This window comes from Neolamprologus multifasciatus, chromosome 3, assembly GCF_963576455.1.
Source record: "Neolamprologus multifasciatus chromosome 3, fNeoMul1.2, whole genome shotgun sequence".
NCBI classification, from domain to species: Eukaryota; Metazoa; Chordata; class Actinopteri; order Cichliformes; family Cichlidae; genus Neolamprologus; species Neolamprologus multifasciatus.
In genome coordinates this window covers 5,817,964-5,841,298 of record NC_140441.1, presented here as the reverse complement: position 1 = coordinate 5,841,298, position 23,335 = coordinate 5,817,964, and the positions used below count along the sequence as shown (strand labels likewise).

The 23,335-nt window shown below is 41.4% G+C and overlaps 3 protein-coding genes across 5 annotated transcripts in view; 2 read left to right on the top strand and 1 right to left on the bottom strand.

Annotated features, from left to right (window-relative positions):
- LOC146521258 (uncharacterized) overlaps positions 1-23,335 on the top strand; it is a 153,518-nt gene that overhangs the window by 88,201 nt on the left and 41,982 nt on the right. The gene's annotated exons all lie outside the window — the stretch shown is intronic.
- The window catches only part of LOC146521260 (polymeric immunoglobulin receptor-like), a 525,395-nt gene that overhangs the window by 467,674 nt on the left and 34,386 nt on the right, over positions 1-23,335 (bottom strand). The window lies entirely within an intron of this gene.
- LOC146521262 (phospholipase A2 inhibitor and Ly6/PLAUR domain-containing protein-like) lies at positions 16,919-19,464 on the top strand. The gene is made up of 5 exons (XM_085155285.1): positions 16,919-17,104; positions 17,354-17,470; positions 17,549-17,692; positions 17,933-18,043; positions 18,153-19,464. The coding sequence occupies exons 1-5, from the start codon at positions 17,059-17,061 to the stop codon at positions 18,353-18,355; spliced, it is 621 nt and encodes a 206-aa protein (XP_085011411.1). The 5' UTR covers positions 16,919-17,058; the 3' UTR covers positions 18,356-19,464.

Sequence of the window (23,335 nt, the reverse complement as noted above, 5' to 3'; positions counted from 1 at the left end):
GCTCCAGTTTGACCACACGGGGCAGTGTTGTTTTACACTCAGACTGTAGGACATAATGACAGTGTTGGAGTGTGAAAGTAAATCAGCTTTTCTCTCAGTGTATCCAGAGTGATTTCTGATGACATCGAACTGTTTGTGTGTCTGTTGTCACAGCAGCAGCAGCCATCAGTGACACCAGCACACAAAAGCAACACAACAGCAGGTTAAAACACTCAGAGGAACAATTCATTTCTAATGTCTGACCAGTTTGTAGTTTATGTTTGAGTTCAGTTTAAAAACTTTAAAAAACGGATCACAACTTTCAAACAAACAACACATAAGAACATAAGATGGAAACAAACACAGACAGAGTGAAACAGTGTTTGTTTCCTTCCTGGTTTTTGTATGTTTGTTTCACTTAAATGTTTCAGATCAAACACATTTAAAAATTAGACAAAGAAAACATAAAATTTATTTTCTACATGGAGGTGTTTGTTATTAAGGGAACAAATTCAAACCAACATGGTCCTGATCTGAAACAGTTAAGTGTGACAAACACAAAACATAAAACATGTGAGTCTCCAGCTGCCCTGGAGCAGATTGTAATCATTGCACCAGACGAGCTTCGGCATGTTTGAAACACACCTTCATGCTCAGTTTAGCCGTTACCTGTGTGCTCTAAAAGTCTCTCCTATCTCCTTTCCTAACCTCCTTTCTCTGACCTCAGTGAAAACTCCACTGAGGTCAAGGAAAGGTCACTGGGAGCCCTGATAAGGAGTTAGGAAATAACAGAGCCGTGTGCTGAGAATGACCTTACATTCTCTCTCATTAACAACGTGATGCAGGATGTCCAAAGGGTAAAAACTACAATGACCAGAAGATGGACTACAAAACGTGCATCTTACTTTTCCACAGTGTGTCTGACCCTGCTGTTTCAAAAACATGTGTTCACTACAAAGGCTGAAATTTTAAAGAAGATTTAGGGTCAGATTTACTAACATGTGCAGCAGCATCACATCTGTATCTGTAAGAGTTTCACTGTCAGGACAAAAAACTTAAATGAGCAGTTGGCGGCAGTGGGAAGGAAAAACTCATTTTTAACAGGAAGAAACCTCCAGCAGAACCAGGCTCAGGGAGGGGCGGGGCCATCTGCCATGACCAGTTGGAGATGAGGTGATGAAGATGTGATAAAAGACACACTGTGGATGAGGTGATCAGTGTATCATTCAAAGACAATGGAAATAAGTTAACAGAGAAAATAATATTTAAGAGGACCTGCTCTGTAAATGAAATCAACGCATAATTTAAAAAAAAAAAAATCAGACAAACCTCTCCGCCTTACACTTGACACCTTCCTCCATGAAACTGAACTGGACTGTATCAGCAGTTCCTTGAATGAGGTCCAGTTTGGAGGAGAGGTGACAAACAAATTACTCAAATATACATTTTAAAAGTGGCATTTTCATCAGACCCTTTGGACTCGGAGTTGGCAGCACAACACTGACACAAGATAACAAACATTACTTGGTGCTAATGTAAAACAAATAAAGCAAAAAAAAAAATAGTAAACTAAAGTCAGAAAGAGTCATTTGATGCCAGTGTTACATTAAATTCAGTTATTATGTACAAAATAAATCATCAGCTTAGAAAATGTAAAGCTTTGTTCACTGTATAAAAACATCCATCCATCCATCCATCTTCATCCGCTTTATCCGAGGCCGGGTCGCGGGGGCAGCAGCCTAAGCAAAGATGCCCAGACCCCCCTCTCCCCAGCCACCTCCTCCAGCTTATCCGGGGGAACACCAAGGCGTTCCCAGGCCAGCCGAGAGATATAATCTCTCCAGCGTGTCCTGGGTCTGCCCCGGGGCCTCCTTCCAGTGGGACATGCCTGGAACACCTCACCCAGGAGGCGCCCAGGGGGCATCCTTGTCAGATGCCCAAACCACCTCAACTGGCTCCTTTCGATGTGGAGCAGCAGCGGCTCTACTCTGAGCCCCTCCCGGATGGCCGAACTTCTCACCCTATCTCTAAGGGAGAGGCCAGCCACCCTTTGGAGAAAGCTCATTTCCGCCGCTTGTATCCGCGATCTCGTTCTTTCGGTCACTACCCACAGCTCGTGGCCATAGGTGAGGGTAGGGACGTAGATCGACCAGTAAATTGAGAGCTTCGCTTTTACACTCAGCTCCCTTTTCACCACGACAGACCGGTGCAGCGTCTGCATTACTGCAGCTGCAGCCCCAATCCGTCTGTCGATCTCCGGCTCCCTTCTCCCATCACTCGCGAACAAGACCCAGAGATACTTGAACTCCTCCACTTGGGGCAGGAACTCATCCCCGACCCGGAGTGGGCACTCCACCCTTTTCCGGCTGAGAACCATGGCCTCAGATTTGGAGGTGCTGATCCTCATTCCTGCTGCTTCACACTCGGCTGCGAACCGCTCCAGTGCGAGCTGGAGGCCCTCACCCGATGAAGCCAACAGAACCACATCATCCGTAAAAATCAGAGATGAGATTCTGAGGCCACCAAAGCGAAAGCCCTCCGCCACTTGGCTGCGCCTAGAAATCCTGTCCATAAAAATTATGAACAGAACCGATGACAAAGGGCAGCCCTGGCGGAGCCCATCACCCACCGGGAACGAGTCCGACTTATTGCCGGCAATGCGAACCAAGCTCTTGCAACGGTTGTATAGGGATCGAATGGCCCGTAGCAATGGGCCAGACACCCCACACTCCCGCAACACCTCCCACAGGACACCCCAAGGGACACGGTCGAATGCCTTCTCCAAGTCCACAAAACACATGTAGACTGGTTGGGCAAACTCCCATGCACCCTCAAGTATCCTCGAGAGGATGAAGAGCTGGTCCAGTGTTCCACGACCAGGACGAAAACCGCATTGTTCCTCCTGTATCCAAGGTTCGACTAGCGGACGAACTCTCCTTTCCAGCACCCTGGCATAGACTTTCCTGGGGAGGCTGAGGAGTGTGATCCCCCTGTAGTTGGAACACACCCTCCGGTCCCCCTTCTTAAAGATGGGGACCACCACCCCGGTCTGCCAGTCCACGGGTACTGCCCCTGATCTCCACGCAACATTGCAGAGTGTCGGATTATAATATTATTTTATGCCATGTTAGACCCCTAATTAAAGATTGTGAATTATTATGTAGTTTTAGTTTGCATTATTCTCCTGAATTAGAAGAAGGTGATAACTATTACATTTGGTAAACTGATTTGCATTACATTAGACTGCTGATTTATTGTGAATGAATGATATTGTTTTATGATGCATTATACTACTGAGTTATAAGAAATACTGTTTGCAGAAAGTCATCGCCTTTTTGTCTGGTTAGAAGAGAACAGAGCATACTGCCCCATCTCAGCAGGAGCAGATAAACAGGGAGCCAAGGTCGTAGCTTAGGCGCTGTGTGAGAGAAAGACTGTGAATGTTTAGGCTTTTATGATTAGGTGGGGGCCACTAGAGGCTATAAGAGTTTGATCAAGGCTCCACCATTTTGAGATCTGATGCTGTCTGCTGTATGGTGTCCATCTCCCGCGCGTGTGTTCATTAAATCATCGTTTGACTTGACCCGGCCGGACCAGTGTGGTTATTTTGGGTTTTCCTCTTGTGTCCATCCCCAATATTTGAATCCGTAACAGTTTTGGGGGCTCGTCCTGTGGTATTGGGGTGGAAGTTTTGGAGGCTTGGACGGTCCGAGGTGGTCAGACGGGCAGACATTATCCGGCAATCGAACTGAGTGGACAGGCGCCTTTATAAAAGAGGTAGGCACAGGCCTGTTGATTTTATCCGAAGTGTGCTGAATTGGACGAAAAAAAATTAAATGTCTATTCAGTAAAAGTTGCCAGTGAGTGTCTGTTTTGATTTTGATGAAAAAAATCTCATGAGAATTGAAGCTGAAGTAATGATAATGAAAAGCAGTTGGACTGCTGAGTGATAATAAATAGCAGTTGGACTGCTGAGAGAATTTAGTTGGATAGGGAATTGGTTATTTAGTGGGTTAAAGTCCCCATTGGTCATGGTTGGACCGGCCTCAGTGATACTCTTGTCTTAGTGTGTTGACTGTTGTTTCAAATCATTATAAATTTTTTAAGAACGACAGTTGGACTGTTAAGAAGCACAGTGCTCAGAGGTAACGCTTGCCAAGGCCGGGGACGCCTAGGCCTTGTCCTCTTTGAGGGATAGTCAGTTGGTCACTGTGGAGCTTGGGGCACTCCAGAATAACTAGTGGTTGGACCACTTTACCGTTTGGAACGGTGTCTGTGCTTTTTTGGGCAGCAAAGGTTGGACCTTGAGTGTTGGACACTTTTAAATTGAGTTAGGGACTTTAGAGATGAGGCCAGAAACTGTTGGACAGATACTGGTTAATTGATCACAAAAAAGTTGGACTTTTTCGGTTGGAAACGTTAACTTAAATTTGTCAAAATTGTGTAGGCGCTAAAACTTTCAGGCCTGAGAGTGATTGTAAATATAAGACGTCTTTGTAATATAATAGAGAGTTGAGTGTGAAACGAGGCTGTGTGTGACGACAGCGCGCTGCAGCGCTGCGAGCTATTTTTAGACGGTGTGTGAACATGCAAATGAGGTGGCTGTTGTGAAACCCACAGAGGACTTCCTGTTTAGCGTGTTATTGAGTTTTATAAGTATGATTTGCAAACAATGATACATGCCTGTAATTAAAACGCTGATTTTGCTCATTATAATATTACAAATAAAGTTTTGAATGACTACGGTGAATGTTTAATGTTTGGCTGAGTTTTGATATGGGAGAGACGGCGTTGCAGCTGCTGGGGGTGAGTGTCGGTGACCGGAAATCTGCATGCCCATAAAAGGCAACTGCCTGACTGTGTGAACTATGCACCAGGAGAGAGAGAGAGTAAAATCTAGGCAGATGAACCAAATGGATGTTTTAAGAAAAATAGTAAATGAATGTTTTAGTCTCTTAATACAGGTGGATTTCTCTCAACCTGGAAACCTGAGTACAGCAGCAAAAGGATAGACTAACAAAATTGGGACGACACACAGGCCAAGCTCTGGCTCAAAATTTTACAGCTTGACCTTTCACTTTGTCCCCACCCGAAAAAGAAGCTTAAAGGACATCTTCTCCTCCAGTTATCGGTTACCATCACTGGAAATTTTCAGGCAAGTTTTTCACTGAATTGTTTTTGGCACCATGTGTCCCTGAATCTCACAAGCAAGCTCTAATTCCTGGCTGAAGACATGGAATGCTGTTATTTAAGGTGGGAAATCAAAGTTTGGGAAACAAAATTAAAAACACACACAATTAGAGAAATGCCTTGTTTGAGAAAAAGTTAAAATAACCCACCCATAAACGCACATACACGCAATGAAGAAACAGCTTACACTCATGAACACGTGAAAATTTTCCGGCAAGGTTAAAGCAGCGAAACTTAACATACACCTGATGTTAAATGATAAAGTCTATCCACTACTAACAAATAAACTCTCTGGGTTGCAGGACAACAACTTGACTTCAAAAAGACAGACACTGGTATGATAAACCAGTGATGAAATAATAAATTTAGTGGTTAAAAGAGTCAAATTGTGACATGTTTTCCTCTGATTGATTAATACAAGTGATTACTGAATGAAATAAAATTCCTTTTTTGGGCTTTTAAACATGATCTTAAGAATTTTAACGTGTACCTGTGTTGTCCTGTCAACTTGGTGGGTTATGAGTTGATTATATAGTGAGAAAAAACAAAAAAAGGGGGGGAGAAGGCTGACACAGGGCCTGGCCCCTCTCTGAATAACAGCCAAAACAACATCATTTTCCTGTTCGTCTGTTTTTGTTTTGTTTTTGTTTTTTCTCTTTATGCTTGATTACAGGCTGCTTTGTCGGCCCGGAAAGCCGAGGCTGACCTGGACTCCTGCTTTCCCCTCTACCATCTTTGCTCTCCCCTCTACCATCTTTGCTCTCCCCTCTACCATCTTTGCTCTCCCCTCTACCATCTTTGATGTGACCCTGACCAAATGCTACAGCAGCTGGACCCACAACAACAACCTGAAAATGTCAACAGTGCTGCAGGAAAACGATCTCATGCAGCTGAGACGGAGAGCGTTAAATCCAAGGCCCGTTTCACTACACGGGGGAGATTTCCAGACAGCTTCAGCTGACAGAGCTGTGACGAGACGCCTATTAAGCCCGGATGAAAAGTGAGGCCGAGCAAAAAAATGCTGACCTTAACAACTCTGCATTAAAACTATACAGGACAGTGACGGACCAACACGGATGATCGGGCAGCAAAAAGGGCGTGCCAGAGACACGAGGAGTAACTGAGGTCAGGAGGCACCTCAGATTGGACAAAAGCAGCAGAAGAACATAAGCTGAAGACACAGGTGTCGGGGCTCGGCCAGGAGCTGACCTCTGAGAAGAGCCGAACAGCAGAGCTGCAGAAGGCCATGGAGCAAAGCAAGGAAAACACCAATAAACTTCAATCTGACGTGTACGGAAAAGACTCTGAGGTTTCTGCCCTCAGTGAGAGCTCAAGACATCAGAGCAGAAACTGAGCATGGCTCAGGAGGAGCTGGCTGCTAATCGAACCCATCAGTCAGGCTTGGAGTCCCAGATACAGGACTTGAAATCAGGCTGGAGCTTGCTGGAGCAGGAGGTCGCCAAACCTGACGAGAAGCTCCAACAGCAGGAGCAAACCCTGAAGGACCTACAGAAGCAAAAAGGGTCATGTTAAGGAGGAGCTGGACAAGGAGAAGATGCAGGACACTGGAGAAAAGGACTGCCTCAATTGGGGTCAGAACCAGTATGGACAGAACTTTGGGCAGCAGCACCAATGGACCCAAACGGACTGAAAAGGGGGAGGCAGGACCCCAGAGCACGCTTCAGGCCGTGGTTTACCCAGAACACCAGAACAGGAAAGTGATGAACACAAACACACACACAAACACACACAAGCACACACATCTACATACACTGACTCAGAATCAAGAGAAACATACATATGAACACATATGCACTCGTTGATTGACTGAGAAATGACACACACACACGCACACAAATCGAAATGCTGATTCAATTCACTGAGAAGTGATTCACACACACACACACACATACACATACACATGTTTGTGCAATGAAGAGTGATACACACACGCTGATGCAATAAAGAATGCTTTACTAACAAATGCTATGCTGATACGCAAAATGCTGCACACAAACATCCAAATACAGAATCTGTTACAACAACAAGAAGCCATTGATTGTTTATTGGTTAAATGCATTTCATGTCACCCAGAGGGCATTTGTGTAGATTTAGGGGACAGGGTCTAAAGCAGTTTGGTTATGAAAACAATGTCTGTGAGTGATGTCTGTTTATGGCTCAAGGCCTCGACTGAATTGTTTACTGTGCTTCACACAGCCTGATAAGGAGCAGTGGTACAGAGTGAAAATGGTGAATTAATGGTGTGGGCCTTATTTCGAAGCGCCACATTTTTGTGATTGAGATTTAATTGAAGGAGGAACACACTGAAAATAAAAAATAAATAAAAGAAAAAAGAAAAGGGGGCCAGCCCTTGGATTCACGTAAGCATCCCACGTGCATTTAACACAATTGCCTCAGGCTTTAAAGATCTGTACAAAATTCAACAGGAAATCATAGCTTTTCTGTATTTCCTATATTGTTGGCATGATGGTGAGTGCTGTTGCTCCACAGTAAGAAGGTCCTGGGTGCAAGTCCACAGTCTGGCTAGTTTGCAGTGGTTTCTCTCTGGGTATTCTGGTTTCCTGCCACAGTGAAAAGTCATGCAGCTGTTAGAGCTAGGTTAATTGATGATTCTAAATTATCCGTGAATGTAAGTGTAAATGGTTGTTTGTTTCTAGGTGATAGACTGGTGACCTGTTCGGGGTGCACCTTGCCTCGTAACCTATCACTTCAGGGTTATTTCCCAGCCCTCCTGCAATCAGGATAAAGACAGGAGGATGGTAGTTGTTGTAGACCCATTCAATTTCTATGGTAACCAGAATCTAGACTTTGTTGAACCGTAGGCAATATGAAGACAACATGTAGTATTTAAGGGACCAAGTAGAATTTGGATAAAAGTTATTGAATAGTGTTGAAATAAAATGACAGAATTGTGAAGGATTAAAATATTCCAGGAGCTCAACTTACTCCATCTGAACATGTTTTAATCGTGTTTTATGAACACAAAATGCACAGGTTTACTGAATATGAAAAGGTTGTGTTGATTTAACTCAGTTGTTTAAGTTTCTACCAAAGCAAAACATTTGTGTGCAACTAGTGTCCACTATTGAATCAAATAAGTCCAACACGTTTTTGTCAGTGCAAAAAGAAGTTACGGTACCTGTATTCCTACACAATATTGTCCCGGGACGGAGAAAAACTTTCTGGTGAAGTTTTGGTTGATTTTGGGTTTTGCTTAACAGGTTGATTTTATGAGTGAGGCTTGGATTGTTTTCTCTCTCTAAGAGAGAGAAAGATGGTTTTATGCTTGGACATGTTTGCAATGGGCCCCAGTATTTGTTATTATATGAGTATTTTATTGGTTACGTTTGTTTTTGCTTTTGTTACAGTGCACTGAAATAAGAACATCTGAGAGGAGTGATCCACCGGTGGTGATATTTTGGTATTTTGTGATTTCCTGATTTAACAAATCAGCTCTTTAATCCAGGCCTGAGAGATTGAACTTTAAAGCGCTATAAAACATTCTTACTAGAAACAGTCGCAAAGTATTTTTCTCTATGATTATAATGGGCTTGGGAGAAATTCACTTATATGGGACATTGATCACATGAGAAGTCCTGAGGCTAAAAGGATTGCAGCGAGTCAATCCAGTCCAAAAAAACCCCCAAAAAACAAGGAACTGTTTTTCCTTTAAAATGATGACGTCATCTTGCTGGTGATGGAGGCTCGAATAGGTTGCGTGTGAGACTCCATTATCAGCAATATCTGGTATGAATGTGTGTGAATCTATGCATGTGACTGGACTGTGATGGACTGACGACTAAAACTTTTAACTGACTTGACACTGAGACAAAAACGGTACCGACTTTAGGATTAGTAAATGTCCACAAACAATTCACCCAGCCTGTAAAAGAAGGGTGGATGTTTTGTCTCGCTTTGTTTTGTTTTTGCAGGAACAGAAGGATGACAGAGACTAAAGGGGGAGGCTGTAGCTCCACATGAGTGTGAACTGCAGACTTAACCCTTTGGTTGCTAATTTTGAGTTACTGATGTTTCCATCAAGAAAATTGTGTTTTATTAGTTGTGTTTCGATTAATGCATCACATTATATTGTTGGGAATGTTAAATGCTAAAGTGAAGAGAAGCTTTGATTTCACTCATGACTGAACATGTTATTATTAACCATAGCAGGCCACTGTAAAAAACCAATTAACTTTTATAGAGGAAAAAAAAAAGCAAAAAAAAACCCTCTATTGATGTCTACGAATAACAGGGGAATGATAGACTTTCACATTCAAAATAGAGATATGTAATGACAAACACTGGTCCACGTCATTTAGGTTCTCTATTGAAATAGTCAATAATTTAGAAAAGTAAAATAGAACCGACAGGGGCATGTGCTGAGATGTGGTGCTGCACAAGAACAAGAGCAAAATAAAGAAAAATTATTGTGTTTAGCTTTGATAAATTCAAATTAAAATGTACCATTACACTCAGAGGATCAATATGAAATTCAATATATGCTAATTTTATATGAAGTACGTGACTGATAACTGTTCTGTCCTGAGCTTTTGTTTTTACAGCACCCACTTGACCACACCAACAGTTTCTCGCCACCAAAAGGGGGTACTTGCAAAGAATAGGGAGGAATATCATCAGAAGTGGGAAAGGTAAGCCCCGATGGGGGTCAACCATTAATTTCACGTATGGTCAAATTCTTAAAATTTGACCCCAAACATGAAAAATTCTTCAAACATTTAGAGACAGAGTGGAGTTCTAGATAAACATAATGTAGCAAACCACATAAGGATGGAGCGTTGGAATCAATAAGATGGTGAAATAACACACAGGAAAAATGTTGATCATGTTGATTATGTTTATTCCAGTGTGAAGGGATTGGCTAATCTGACCAGGAAATGTTATAAATGGATTGTCGGAACAATCAGCGTTAAAGTCACCTTTGACAGTCCAGACTAAGATGGCGTTGGACATCTTCAGGGCAGAAAAGGTTTGGTGTGACCAAGGTGTGGTTTGGCTTGTTGTATGTATATTTCAAGATGATATGGCTCTGGATGGACCAGTTACCAGGGCATGGAAGGAGGACAGACTCATTAAATGAGGAGAAGGAATTTTCTGGGATTGGAGATCCTCTGGGTGAGTGGTTGTCTAAAAGCATGCAGAAAATAAAAGCTATTTTTTGTTATTGATTGGTAATAGATTGATAATTGGCCACATTCACAGTTGTATTGACTTGTAGTGGACGCAGTCTACTTCATGTTTAAACACTCTAATTTGCAGATTGAAAATAGTGACATTAAAGGAAGAATATGCAGCACCACCCTGTCAGATGGCTGAATCAAAACATAGACGCCCCTGCTGTGGTCAGTAAGGGATAAAAAGGGGGTGTTTTACTGTTATTTTAGCATTATTGTTACATCAGAATCATATAACAAGCATTGCATTGAACATTTATTGAAGCTATTGACATTATATTAATATTTGTATTACAGTGATTGTTATAACCTCATGTTAATCTTCTATTTACAGGTGTCAAAAGTAGTCACCAAGTTCATGTTGAAGTGAAGTTCATGTTAATACAAGTTTTGTTTGTAGACGATTGTGAAGACGCAGGCTCTGGGCGGAGCCAGGAGTTGAACAGATCTAACTTGACAAGTAAATTGATTTCATTCTCTAACACAGGATAACAAGACTGGAGCAACGACACTGGATAGGAGAAAGTTTGATACTTTCTAAGATATGAGGTCACTAACCTGTTCTTTTAATTTTCTAGCTTCGTTGAATTGACACATGTTAGAATTAGAAATGGCTAATTTGTTTTTGATGTTTTTTATTAGAATGAGTGGTTTTAATCATTTTCATACATACCTTGCAAATGTGCTTATAATGAGTTGGCACTCGGTCTTTTGAAGGTCATAAGCTTCGTTCGGCGATAGTCCGGACTGATAAAGTGTAGTAAATGCCAGTGCAGCGGGCTAAATGCAAACACGCTTACACACACATACACTAAATTAGGATAAGTCCTTGGGACATTCTAAATGTTCTAAACCAATTCTGAACCACCAAAAGATTAGTAGACAACAACATTAGATTGTTAGAGCTGGGAAGAGAGGTGTTTTGGTTTTCTGTCTCTTACAGAGAAAGGAACAGACACCAGACGAGGTCACAGATATACGAGGATCCTTGGCAGCAGAGACAGTTACGGTGACTGCGGAAACATCAACTGGGTTCAAGTGTCATGGCATTTTGGGCTCCAGCTAGTCACCTCAAAAGGATGGATCCCATAAACACAGCAATAACCATGAAGGGGTTGGCGGAAATCCAGGAACACCAGACCAACGACGTTCGAGAGGCTCTTGGTCATAAGGGGGACACGTTCCTGTTCCTTTTTCTGGGGAACACAGCGGTGACCCCAGAATACACAGATCATTGTTTGAAATTGGGGCAGAATAATCCCCTGATCTGTGCAACGACTGAAGGGTTGTCTAACCCCTGAGGTTGAAGAAAGAAGAGCAGAGGATCACCCAACTGGAAGACACTGGTGCCTACAGCCATAAAATAAAGGTTAAAAGCTCCTCGGACAGAGGTTCTAGTCTGAGTACGTTTCAAGGGTATAAGGTAGCACCAAAATAAAGCTGTGGGAGAACTGGGGAGTGATGGGAGTATCATCTGTACCTACTGTTGTTGTTGTAATAAAAGTTTTTCTTGGATCTGAACTGAGCAAACATAGAGGTCATCTCACATATGGTTCACCCAACAGGGGGACAAAGGGCCTCAGGAGTAAGGAGAAATGAACCCGGCAACACTGGATTGCAGGGTGTAAGTGAGCTCTTTAAGTCTAAAGAGCTCATCAGGGGGAATTGTCGGATTATAACATTATTTTATGCCATGTTAGACCCCTAATTAAAGATTGTGAATTATTATGTAGTTTTAGTTTGCATTATTCTCCTGAATTAGAAGAAGGTGATAACTATTACATTTGATAAACTGATTTGCATTACATTAGACTGCTGATTTATTGTGAATGAATGATATTGTTTTATGATGCATTATACTGCTGAGTTATAAGAAATACTGTTCACAGAAAGTCATCGCCTCATTTGTCTGGTTAGAAGAGAACAGAGCATACTGCCCCATCTCAGCAGGAGCAGATAAACAGGGAGCCAAGGTCGTAGCTTAGGCGCTGTGTGAGAGAAAGAATGTGAATGTTTAGGCTTTTATGATTAGGTGGGGGCCACTAGAGGCTATAAGAGTTTGATCAAGGCTCCACCATTTTGAGATCTGATGCTGTCTGCTGAATGGTGTCCATCTCCCACGCGTGTGTTCATTAAATCATCGTTTGACTTGACCTGGCCGGACCAGTGTGGTTATTTTGGGTTTTCCTCCTGTATCCATCCCCAATATTTGAATCCGTAACAAGAGGCGTGTCAACCAGGACAGCCCTACAACGTCCAGAGCCTTCAGGAACTCGGGGCGGACCTCATCAACACCAGGGGCTCTGCCACCAAGGAGTTGTTTAACTGCCTCAGTGACCTCGCCCCCGGAAATTGGCGGGTCATTCCCCTCATCCCCAGACTCTGCTTCCTCCTCGGAAGACGCGTCAGTGAGATTAAGGAGGTCCTCGAAGTATTCCTTCCACCGCCTGACAATTTTCTCAGTCAACGTCAGCAGCGCTCCGCCAGCACTATACACAGTGCAGGTAGAGCACTGCTTTCCCCTCCTGAGACGCCTGACGGTTTGCCAGAATCTCTTCGAGGCAGTCCGAAAGTCTTTTTCCATGGCCTCTCCGAACTCCTCCCACACCCGAGTTTTTGCTTCAGCCACTGCCCGAGCCGCATTCCGCTTGGCCTGTCGATACCTGTCGGCTGCCTCCGGACTCCCACAGGCTAACCAAGCCCGATAGGACTCCTTCTTCAGCCTGGTGGCTCCCTTCACCTCTGGTGTCCACCATTTGGTTCGGGGATTACCACCACGGCAGGCACCAACCACCTTGCGGCCGCAGCTCAATGCAGCAGCTTCGGCAATGGAGACGCTGAACATGGTCCATTCGGACTCAATGTCCCCCGCCTCCCTCGGAATGCTGTTGAAGCTCTGCCGGAGGTGTGCGTTGAAGATCTCACAGACTGGGGCCTCTGCTAGTCGTTCCCAGCACACCCTCACTACGCGTTTAGGTGCACCAGGTCTGTCCAGCGTCCTCCCCCGCCACCTGATCCAACTCACCACCAGGTGATGATCAGTTGACAGCTCAGCCCCTCTCTTTACCCGAGTGTCCAGAACATATGGTCGCAGGTCTGGTGATACGATTACAAAATCGATCATCGACCTACGGCCTAGAGCGTCCCGGTGCCACGTGCACTTATGGGACACTCTTATGTTCGAACAAGGTGTTCGTTATGGCCAAACTGTGATTAGCACAGAAGTCCAATAACAAAGCACCGCTCGGGTTCAGATCAGGGAGGCCGTTCCTCCCAATCACGCCCCTCCAGGTCTCGCTGTCGTTACCCACGTGAGCATTGAAGTCTCCCAGCAGGACAACAGAGTCTCCAGGTGGAGCACCTTCCCCACCAGAGAGATGACATTCCATATCCCTATTGCCAGTCTTGGCAGCCGGGGGTCAGTCCGCCAGGGCCTCCGCTCCTGGCCGCCACCCGGCACACAATGCACCCGACCCCTATGGCGCCTCCTCCGGGTGGTGGGCCTGCGGGAGGATGGGCCCATGTCTCCTCTTCGGGCTGTGCCCGGCCGGGCCCCATGGACTAAGGCCCGGCCACCAGACGCTCGCCCTCGGGCACCCTCCCCGGGCCTGGCTCCAGGGCGGGGCCCCGGTAACCCTATCCCGGGCAGGGTAAACTGTTCCCTCGGTGTTCTTTTCATAAGGGTCCCTCACCCAGGACCAATTTGCCATGGGAGACCCTACCAGGGGGCAAAAGTGTATAAAAACACTTCACAGATAATAGTCAGGGCACAGATTTAAAGCAGAAAATGAATCCTGCCTTTAGCACTAAACAACGCTGTGGTGTAAACACAGTCAGTCCAGTCTCATAGGAAATATGAAACAGTCACAAAACAGTGTTTGTGTTCAGTGACACAAATGTTCACTTCATCACAGCCAGCATGACTTCATAATCATGTATTTCGTGAGTGTAACACATCTGTTTGTCAAATTCTTTAGTGAGAACACACACACCAGTCGTGTCAAACAGCTTGTAATGCTCTGAGTTTAGGAAAGAGAAATCCTACATACAGCACCATGAAATCTGTGGATCTGATTTAAATGTTTTACGCAGCATGGGAACAAACAGGAAACAATTTCTGTTTTTTGCTCGTAGTCTGGTTCATTACCAGAAACCTGTTTATCAGCAACTCAAAGCTCCCACATTTTTAGAGCCCATGGCAGTGGATGCTGCTGTAATTATACTCTGGTTTTGTGCTTGTTTCAGCCACCTGTTGGTCAGCTTCTCAAATTCTAGAAATGGTTTTACGGTAACGATATGAAGTAACATTTATTTCTGTACGTCGTGAGATAATGTCTTGAGCCATGTCGAGTGAAAATATCAAACTTGGAATAACAGAATTTCAAACTTGCGGCTGTTCAACGGGAGGCTGGTATGAATCCTGAATATGAGGAGTATTACATTTTATGTAGATCACAAAACCACCAGTTTCACTGTAACATGCCCATTTGCCTGTGGTAGTTGCTGCTGGGAGGTTATTACTGGGCAGGAGATGTTATCAGAGTTATCAGAGCTGTCATTGGCTCAGAGTCATTATTGCAGCATCAAAACTTTGTTTCTGTCAGTAAACTGGAATGAGCTGGATCTGAAACAAAGGCAGCTGTTACTGTGTTATATTAACATCTGCATGTTGAAACATATTATTAAAAGTAAAGATGTGCACTTACAGACACGTGTCACAGTGACGGCTGAGGATCCTCAGAGTCCTCTGCACAGTGCTCAGGGATTTCCTCATCTTTCATGTTGTCTGTCTGTTTGAATTCAAGCATCATCATCTATAACTGAGTGTCTGACAGCCTAAAAAAAAAAAAAACAGAGCCTGAAAATGAGACATAAAAAGCCTTTTTGGTGAAATTATGCTCACATTTAAAATTGATGTCATTTGCTTCATTTTGAGTTTGATTCTTTTGTCTTTTCTGTAATTAGTTTCCAAACCTGTAAGCAGTTGAGTGCAGGGGTGTCAAACATAAGGCATGGGGGCCAGAATGGGCCCAGCAAAGAGTCCAAATCGGCCAAATGGAAGTTTTTGGAGAATGTGAAGGAGGAACTTCTCTGCCATGACCACTCATACAAAACCAAATGAATGAAGTAACAGAGAAACAATTAAATGACAGAAAATTCCTGTTTTTTCACTGTTTATAGAAATAAATTAAAAAAATACATTTTCTGTTCATTAACAAAAACTTTTTTACAGATTTTTTGATGAGCTACATTCTTCTGAACCTTCAGTTTGATTATTTATTTATTTCCATCCTTGTTCTTAATGCTTTGACCATCACAGCACTATGAACTGTGGGTAATCCCTCAGGTCCACAGAGATGAGGACTTATAGAAAATGTGAATAAGGACTCAAAGTGTGTGCAGAGAGCCGTCATGCACTTGATACCATGACAACAGGACGGCCCTGAGCCCTGAGAGGCCGACACAAAGCTGTGACTGTTTATCTGCACGTCTCAAACACTGCAGGCCACACCTTTTCTTATTCTCCAACACATGTTTGTTTTTTTCTCAGAAACATTATCCATGCTTGACTGCAGGACTATCTGACAACCAAGGTCAGTATGTTGGTGAGGATCATTTGACCACAGCAGGTTACAGAAATGCTTTTTCTCATGAGGTAAAACTAAAGTTGGCTCTCGTGTATTGTGTGAGAATTAAATTATTTTGCATGTTGTTTAGGGTCAGGAGCATACCCACTGTTCTCTCTGCTCCCCAGCTATAGAGGACACCCTGCATCCTCCACCATGGTTTCAAAGCTCCAGCCGAATACTGACCATGCCGCTGTCAGCTGTCACACACTATTCTCACTGAGAAAAACTGGTAAACATTATAAACTTCTATTCACATTTAGAATAACTGATTAGGCCATTTTATTCATTTGCTACCATTCAAAATCCACGAATTAAAAAAAAAACCAGGACAACCAACATGAATGTAGAAATAAAGTTCTTTCATGTTTACCTTTTAAATAGGTTTGCTTACAAAGACATCATAAACGTCTTTAAACATTGAGCTCCCACATAAACCATTGCTAATCCCCGTGTGTTACACGTGTTCGTTTCCATGTTTATTTTGTGGCTTTTGATCCGGGTCGTAACACTGTAGAGGAAGGGGTCTCTCTCCTCCCATTTACTTTTATACAGCAGCGACAGCAGGAAGTGCAACCTTTAATGCAACTTGTCCACTAGTAAACTAGTGATATTTGTACAGTATTTTTGCACAAGAGTTTTGTACCTGGATTTTAACTGATTACATTTCATTAGTGGCTTTTCCCAAAGCTAGTCACCGATTGAAGTTAACCAAATCATTTTCAAATTATGCAAAGTGTTAATGTTGGACCAGCCTTTTCTTTGAACTAGAAACGGATTATTTACGAGCTTTCATAGGATCTCAGAAGCATATCTAAAAGTTCAAAGATCTTTTCAAATAACGTGTTTGCCAATATGATTGTTAATTTACAAATTGAAGAAAGGCTAATATTTGCTGTGCAAATAAACATTTTTGATAGTCAGGCTCCTTCACTGTCAAAGGAAGAGTTAAGGAGTGGTCAGAGAGAGGAGACCACTCCCCCAATAAGAATTACTTATAACCTGAACAGGAACTAAACTAAAATTCACTTCTGTCTGATCATCTCACGATGCAGATCCTTGTGCTGATCCTTGGGATTGTGCTGCTCCCTAAAGGCAAGTTTTTGTTCAGTTATCTGTTCTTTTAAAGGAAGTGTGTACTCTAATATTCAATGAAACTTTTTTAAATTGCTTTTACAACATGTGTTATTACAACCCAGCAACAATGTGTCTACTTCCTGTAAATGATTTTTTTTGTTCTTTGTTTGAATCTATTTCAGCCAGTGTTTCATAATTTATCCACACAGTTAATGCAAGAAAACATGATTTAACTCTCTTTTTATAAAATATTTTGTGGTTTATCAGCCTGCCCATTGAAATGCTATGATTGCATACCTGGAACATCTGGAGGCTGCGTTGGGACAATAGATTGTCCTTCGTCCTATACTCGCTGTGGTTCAGCCAGAATTAATTCAAAAATGGGTAAAATTTTATTTTATAGTTCTTCTTCTTTTCTTTTTTGACCTTACTGAGTTGACAGTGGTTCCTCTTTGGTTTCAGGTGGTTTGGAAAATAAACGTATGTGGAGAACCTGTTTTACACCTGATCAGTGCTTCAATGGCTCAGTCAACCTTGGATTTTCCCAAGCTGTAATTAACACCATGTGTTGCACCTCTGATCTTTGCAACTCTCAAGATGTCCCTGGTAATTCACACCATGTTTCTTGGTATTGTGGAATATTTATCCTGTTGTGATAAATAACAGAATAATAGATTTTATTAATTATGTGAAAAAAGTTACAAAATGAGGTTTGAGACAATTTATTTTTTCACTCACCAAGTTCACTTGATGAGAAAGAATCCAGTATTTGCGTATCTGAAGTTTTTTGTCACTTGATAAAATAATCAATGAAAGAAATATGACATCTATTTTTGTGATTCATAGATTGGAGCATCTCCTCTCCAAATGGGAAAAAGTGCTTCCAGTGTGATGGAAAGGACTGCACCAAAACTCTCACCTGCAATGGAAATGAGGACTACTGCATCTCAGCAGCAGGTAATGGGCCTACAGCATTACGTTTCTGCATGTTTGTTCTTTTCTGCTTAGAGGAACATTCAGTGATTCTTTTTTCAAACTTGTAGTTAAATAATTTTTGTTTTCTCAGTGAAAGCAGGAGGGACAACGACTAAAGTAAAGGGCTGTGCCTCCAAGACGATTTGTTCAAATTCACAAACTGCGCAGCTCTCAGCAGTCATTGGAGGAGAAATCAGCTGCTGCCAGTGTGACCTCTGCAACAGAGCCAGCAGTACAACAGCCCACCTCCTGCTTTTTGTGGCCCCGCTGATCTCTTTGGTCTTTTTCTCTTAGCTGATGGGGAAGAAAAGCACAGCACAGTTTTTCTTTAAACCACTTATTTACCAAGAGTTGGATGAAAATGTAGTAATATATGACACACACGTTGATGATGTAGATGTAGAGTCAATGTTCATTTGAATGTGACAGCTTCAGTCTTGGTGACACATCAGATTAACCTGTACAGACATACAACTGTTTTAGCTGATCTTGGCTCTGTAGAAGCTTTAGCACCACTTCTTACAAGATTTAAGTGAGTCTATGTAGATATTTAAGCCTGAAGAATTTTTTGTGCCTTGTGGATTAGAGAAAATCTCAAATAAATTTATACCTGTGCACCCAAGTCTTGTTCTTTTAAGAATCTAAAGATATATGTTGTACAATCATTCAATTCTGGAAAAAGATCAGCGAGATAATTACAAATCTTCAAACATAATCTGGTTCCAGTTGCACAACATGTGCACATAATTATACGTACAGAACAAGCCAAGCAGGGAAAATAGGGAGAGGGAAAAAAGATATTTCCACCTCTGCCAAATGAAATCAAATGAATGCAATTAATAAGAATTCAGTTCTTTAAAGAAGTTTTAACACAGTCCCTCAGCAAGATCAGGATTAAAAGAATAATGCAACACAGTTGTTATTCTTCTTTAATTGTGGAGATTTCTAATTAGTCTGTATTTAAGTATCTAGACCTAGAAAGCACTGCGCTATGGACCCCGTGAAGCCTTAGATCTTTGCCCAGTTTGTTGTTTATCTTTGCGAGCAACAGATGAAAACTACACTGCTACATTTAACACAGAGGTCACATTATGAGTGACTTTGTGTTACACAAATAAAATGGATAATGTCCACATGAAGAATTCTTTAAAATGTCATGTTACACACTTTGATTAAAAAGAATTAAGCAGCTTTGTGAGTCTGCCTTTACTGTATCTTCTGCAATATATAAAAACATTTTTATACACTTGCACACAGTCTCACACAGCTTTTCTTAGGCGCACTGCATCATGGTGAGTGGCCTGGCTTGTTTCAAACTCAAAACACCGATACTTCTTACAGTAGCATAGATGAAATAAACATAAACAAAAGATGTGATTCCCAGGTCTGAATCCGCTGTGATCACAGCCCAGTACAGGTAGAGATCCACCACAGCGCCACGAGGTTTCCACACGAACCTGCAAATTAGCTCCAGCTGCTAATCTACATCACTACCAGTAATATACAGTAACCACACATAATGGGAATTAACAGCCAACTTTTGCACATTCCCTGCAACCGTGTGGACTTATCTTTAGACCAAGGTCAAACTATTTACTATTTTTATCTCTTTACCTGCAAATATATAGACATAGTATATTGTTACACACTTGTAAACGTCTCATTGGAGACTGGCACACACATGATTTTGCAACAACTAAAGAAAATAAAATATTTGAACCATCAGAACATCTTAACCAAATACAATACTGTAAATAAAAGATTACAGGGGCAGGGTTTCTTGTTTTTGTCAATAAAGCATTTCATGTCCTTACAAGTGCTATTTTTTCTCCTGCTTAAAAAATTGGTTAGTGACAGTCCATGGATAAGCAGAGGAAGATGGATGGATTAAATTTGCTTAGTAACTTATCCACAAGGCACTCAGTCATTCAAGTTAGCCAAATCACACTCAAAATATGCAAAGGTTCGTGGTTGACCTAGCTTGGTTGATGGCGACTATGCTCCAGCCTCCAGCTTCCACAGGCTCTCAAAGAAGCATTACAGAGATGCACACAGGCAGAAAAATCCCCAAAAGCAAGATGACTTAACTTAAAAGTTAGCAATAACTGCTGCTCCTTTTTTGTTTTTTGTTTTTTCTAGGAATTCAAATATTCAAATTCAAAATTTATGGCTCCCACGTTTGGCTCCAGCCCGGCTTTGCTTTGTATTTAAATCAGTTCTAGTTATGAGGTTGGGGTTTTTTTGTGTGATGGCCAAACAAACCTTTTAAACACAATCCTCTTTGGTGGCATCTGGTTGCCAAAGAAATGAAGATCAGCTTGAATCTGCAACTTGAAATGAACTGCTTAAATGTGACTGCCCACTCTATAGAGCTGAGCTGTCAGATTCTGTGTGATATTATGCCACAATCCTGTCAGGAATCAGGATGGTTTTGTTGTGTTTTAGATATGTACGCTTTGGAGGGACAAAATAATGTCAGGTGTGTTAGATTAAAAAATTATTTTGTGAGGTCATGCTTATGTGAAACTAGTGGAGAGGTAGGTTTCTACATAATACACACAAACAGTTTGGACACAGCTTTTCATTTTATGGTTCTTCTTTATTTTGTAGATTGTTACTGAACCAAAACTCTAAACGAACACATGTGTAATTTTGTAGTAAACAAAAAAGAATGAAATAACTCAAATATGTTTGTTATGTTTATGTTATATTTTTCAAAATAGTCAACCTTTGCTTTGATTACTGCTTTGCACACTCTTGGCACTCTGTTGATGAACTTCATGAGGTATTCACCTGAAATATTATTGTTATTATTATCTTTAAGTGATATTATTATTACTTCTAGGCTGGACTAATGTAATTCATTATTATCAGGATGTCCTAAAAACTAACTCCAAAGGCTGAGTGAGTTCTGAACAACCAAAAAGCTCAATCAGCAACATCCTCCAGCAGAACTCTATCAGGTCGGTCCTGATGTGCACAAACATGTTTTAGATTGACTCAGTGGTTTAACATTAAACGTGTTATTATGAAAGAAAAAAGTTTTGCTCTGACAGCTTTTCTGAGAGATCTGATAAGATCCCAAACACATTGACCTCTTTGTAGAACATTATTAAATAAGCATCTTAAATATTACTGCTGCATAGGTTTAAGGAGTCGATCCTTTTATAGAGATTTTATATTTATATTTTAGACATACTTATCAAATGCTACTGCTGACACTAACAACTAATGAAGGATAGAAACAAAGTGGACTCCAGTCTAGCTCTGCTTATCATTGCTGAGTCATTTGTTGTTCTTTGTTTTTGTTACTTTTGGAAGGAACAATTGGACTGTTTATAATTTGCAAGAGTAAATGTATTTGTTTGGTTACTTAATGGAGTAATGAGGACGGTTTATGAAGATCTGGACTTACATCCATCTAACAGTACAGGAGAGGCTCAACAGGTTCTAAAAGGCTGTTTACAAAATGTTGTATCCTGCAAAGATTCTTTACAGTTTTACATTGAGAAACATTATTCTGGAAATATTTAGCCTGTATAAAGTATTAAGGCCACTTTTGAATCACAAAATTTAGAAAAAATCTGGGGGATTCATAACAAGCTGGAGGGTTGGTCCTAAGATTATTAACATTTTAAACACTGGGTTGTGAAGATGGAAAAACAAAACAACTAAAACAAAGGAAAAAAACTACGTAGCACAAACTCTTGAAAGGGGACCTTTATGTCACTGAGCACATTATTATGTATGCATTAATAAATAACAACTTAATAAAGACATTACACTCTTAATTTGTTAAGAAGCATGAAGATAGAGTGATCTTTATCCAGAAGTGGAAATTATGCTTGTGGCTAAACCATTGTACAAAAACGTCAACAATCCAGCATTAAACGTATTTACAATGTGTCAGTAAAGAGTGACCTGCACTTCTAGCCTGTGTGTAATGAGCCCACAACACTGGACATTATATTTCTTCATTTCCACTTAATACTGTACAGCTGCTGTTATTGTATATATATATTTGTATTTCTTCATACATTCTTATATATTTCTATACTGTGTATTTTGTTGTACAGTTTTTTTCAACTTTAATTTATATATTTTATCTTATTCTTTCCCAGTTAAATTGACCCTTCATTCTAATTTGTTGTTGTACAGTTATTTCATTTTTAACTTTAATTTATACATTTAATTTTATTGAAATTGTGACGTTGTGATTAAAGTGTTCTTACTGACACAGGTAGGATGGTCAGGCGTCCTCTGTTCCTTCACCGTTCATGAACTGTCACTTATAAAATGCTGCCAAACATCAACTACACTCAATAACTAAACGTGTGCAGGTTAAAGTGATGGACGCCCAGATCTGCACTCCAAATACAAACAGACTAAAGGTGTTTCCTTCAGAAACAAAGACGATATTTACAAAGATCTCACAGGTCAATTGTGAGCGATCACAGCAGCATCTCATCCTGACTAACAGCTTTTAGATGCAGGGAGAGCGTCGTGGTTCAGAGGTGGTTCAGCAGATGTTGAAGGCCTTTCTGTTGCATTGTGTAGTGCTGTGGATGCCATGATGGTTGACTGGGTCTGCTTCTACTGAACTCACAAACACTTTTTTTTTTTTCTTTTTTTTTTTTTTCTTTTTTTTTTGCCTGTCCCGTTTGGCTCTTTTGCCATCAGAATTATTGTCTAAAGGCGAAGAAAGATGCCCAACGGATTTTCTTTACCAAATTGACCATCCCAGCTTTGCCGTAATGGTCCATTTGATTCACCTTTTATTCTTTATTTTATTTTCACTTGCTGAATACGGGACAGACTTGACTGGGGGAAAGAAAAGGGAGAAAGAAAGAGGGAAAGAAAAACAGTTGAGAAGAGGGACGGGGGAGAAGGGAAAAAAAACAAAAACAGAATAAGCAAAAAAAAAAAAAAAAAAAAAAAAAAAACAACATATATCGATCACCTGGATCACCTGTTGAGAAAGAAAAAAGGAAACAAGCAGAAGAAAACGAGAGTAATACAATAAACAACATCACAATGATATATGGGAATATGACAGTAAATACTAAATATTAAACATTATTGTGCAGCACGTAAGATCGACAGCACAGTGTGCATTGAGGTAGGAGCCAAAAAGGGTGTAGTTTGTGTGTGTGATCACCCGTGTGTACACCTGTGAGCATGGACGCGCTTGTTTTCTTAAAAGGTTCCCTCATGTAATGATCTGCTAGAGGGTGTGGGGGGCCACTGCCCCGTCCTCCAGGGCATGAAGCAGGT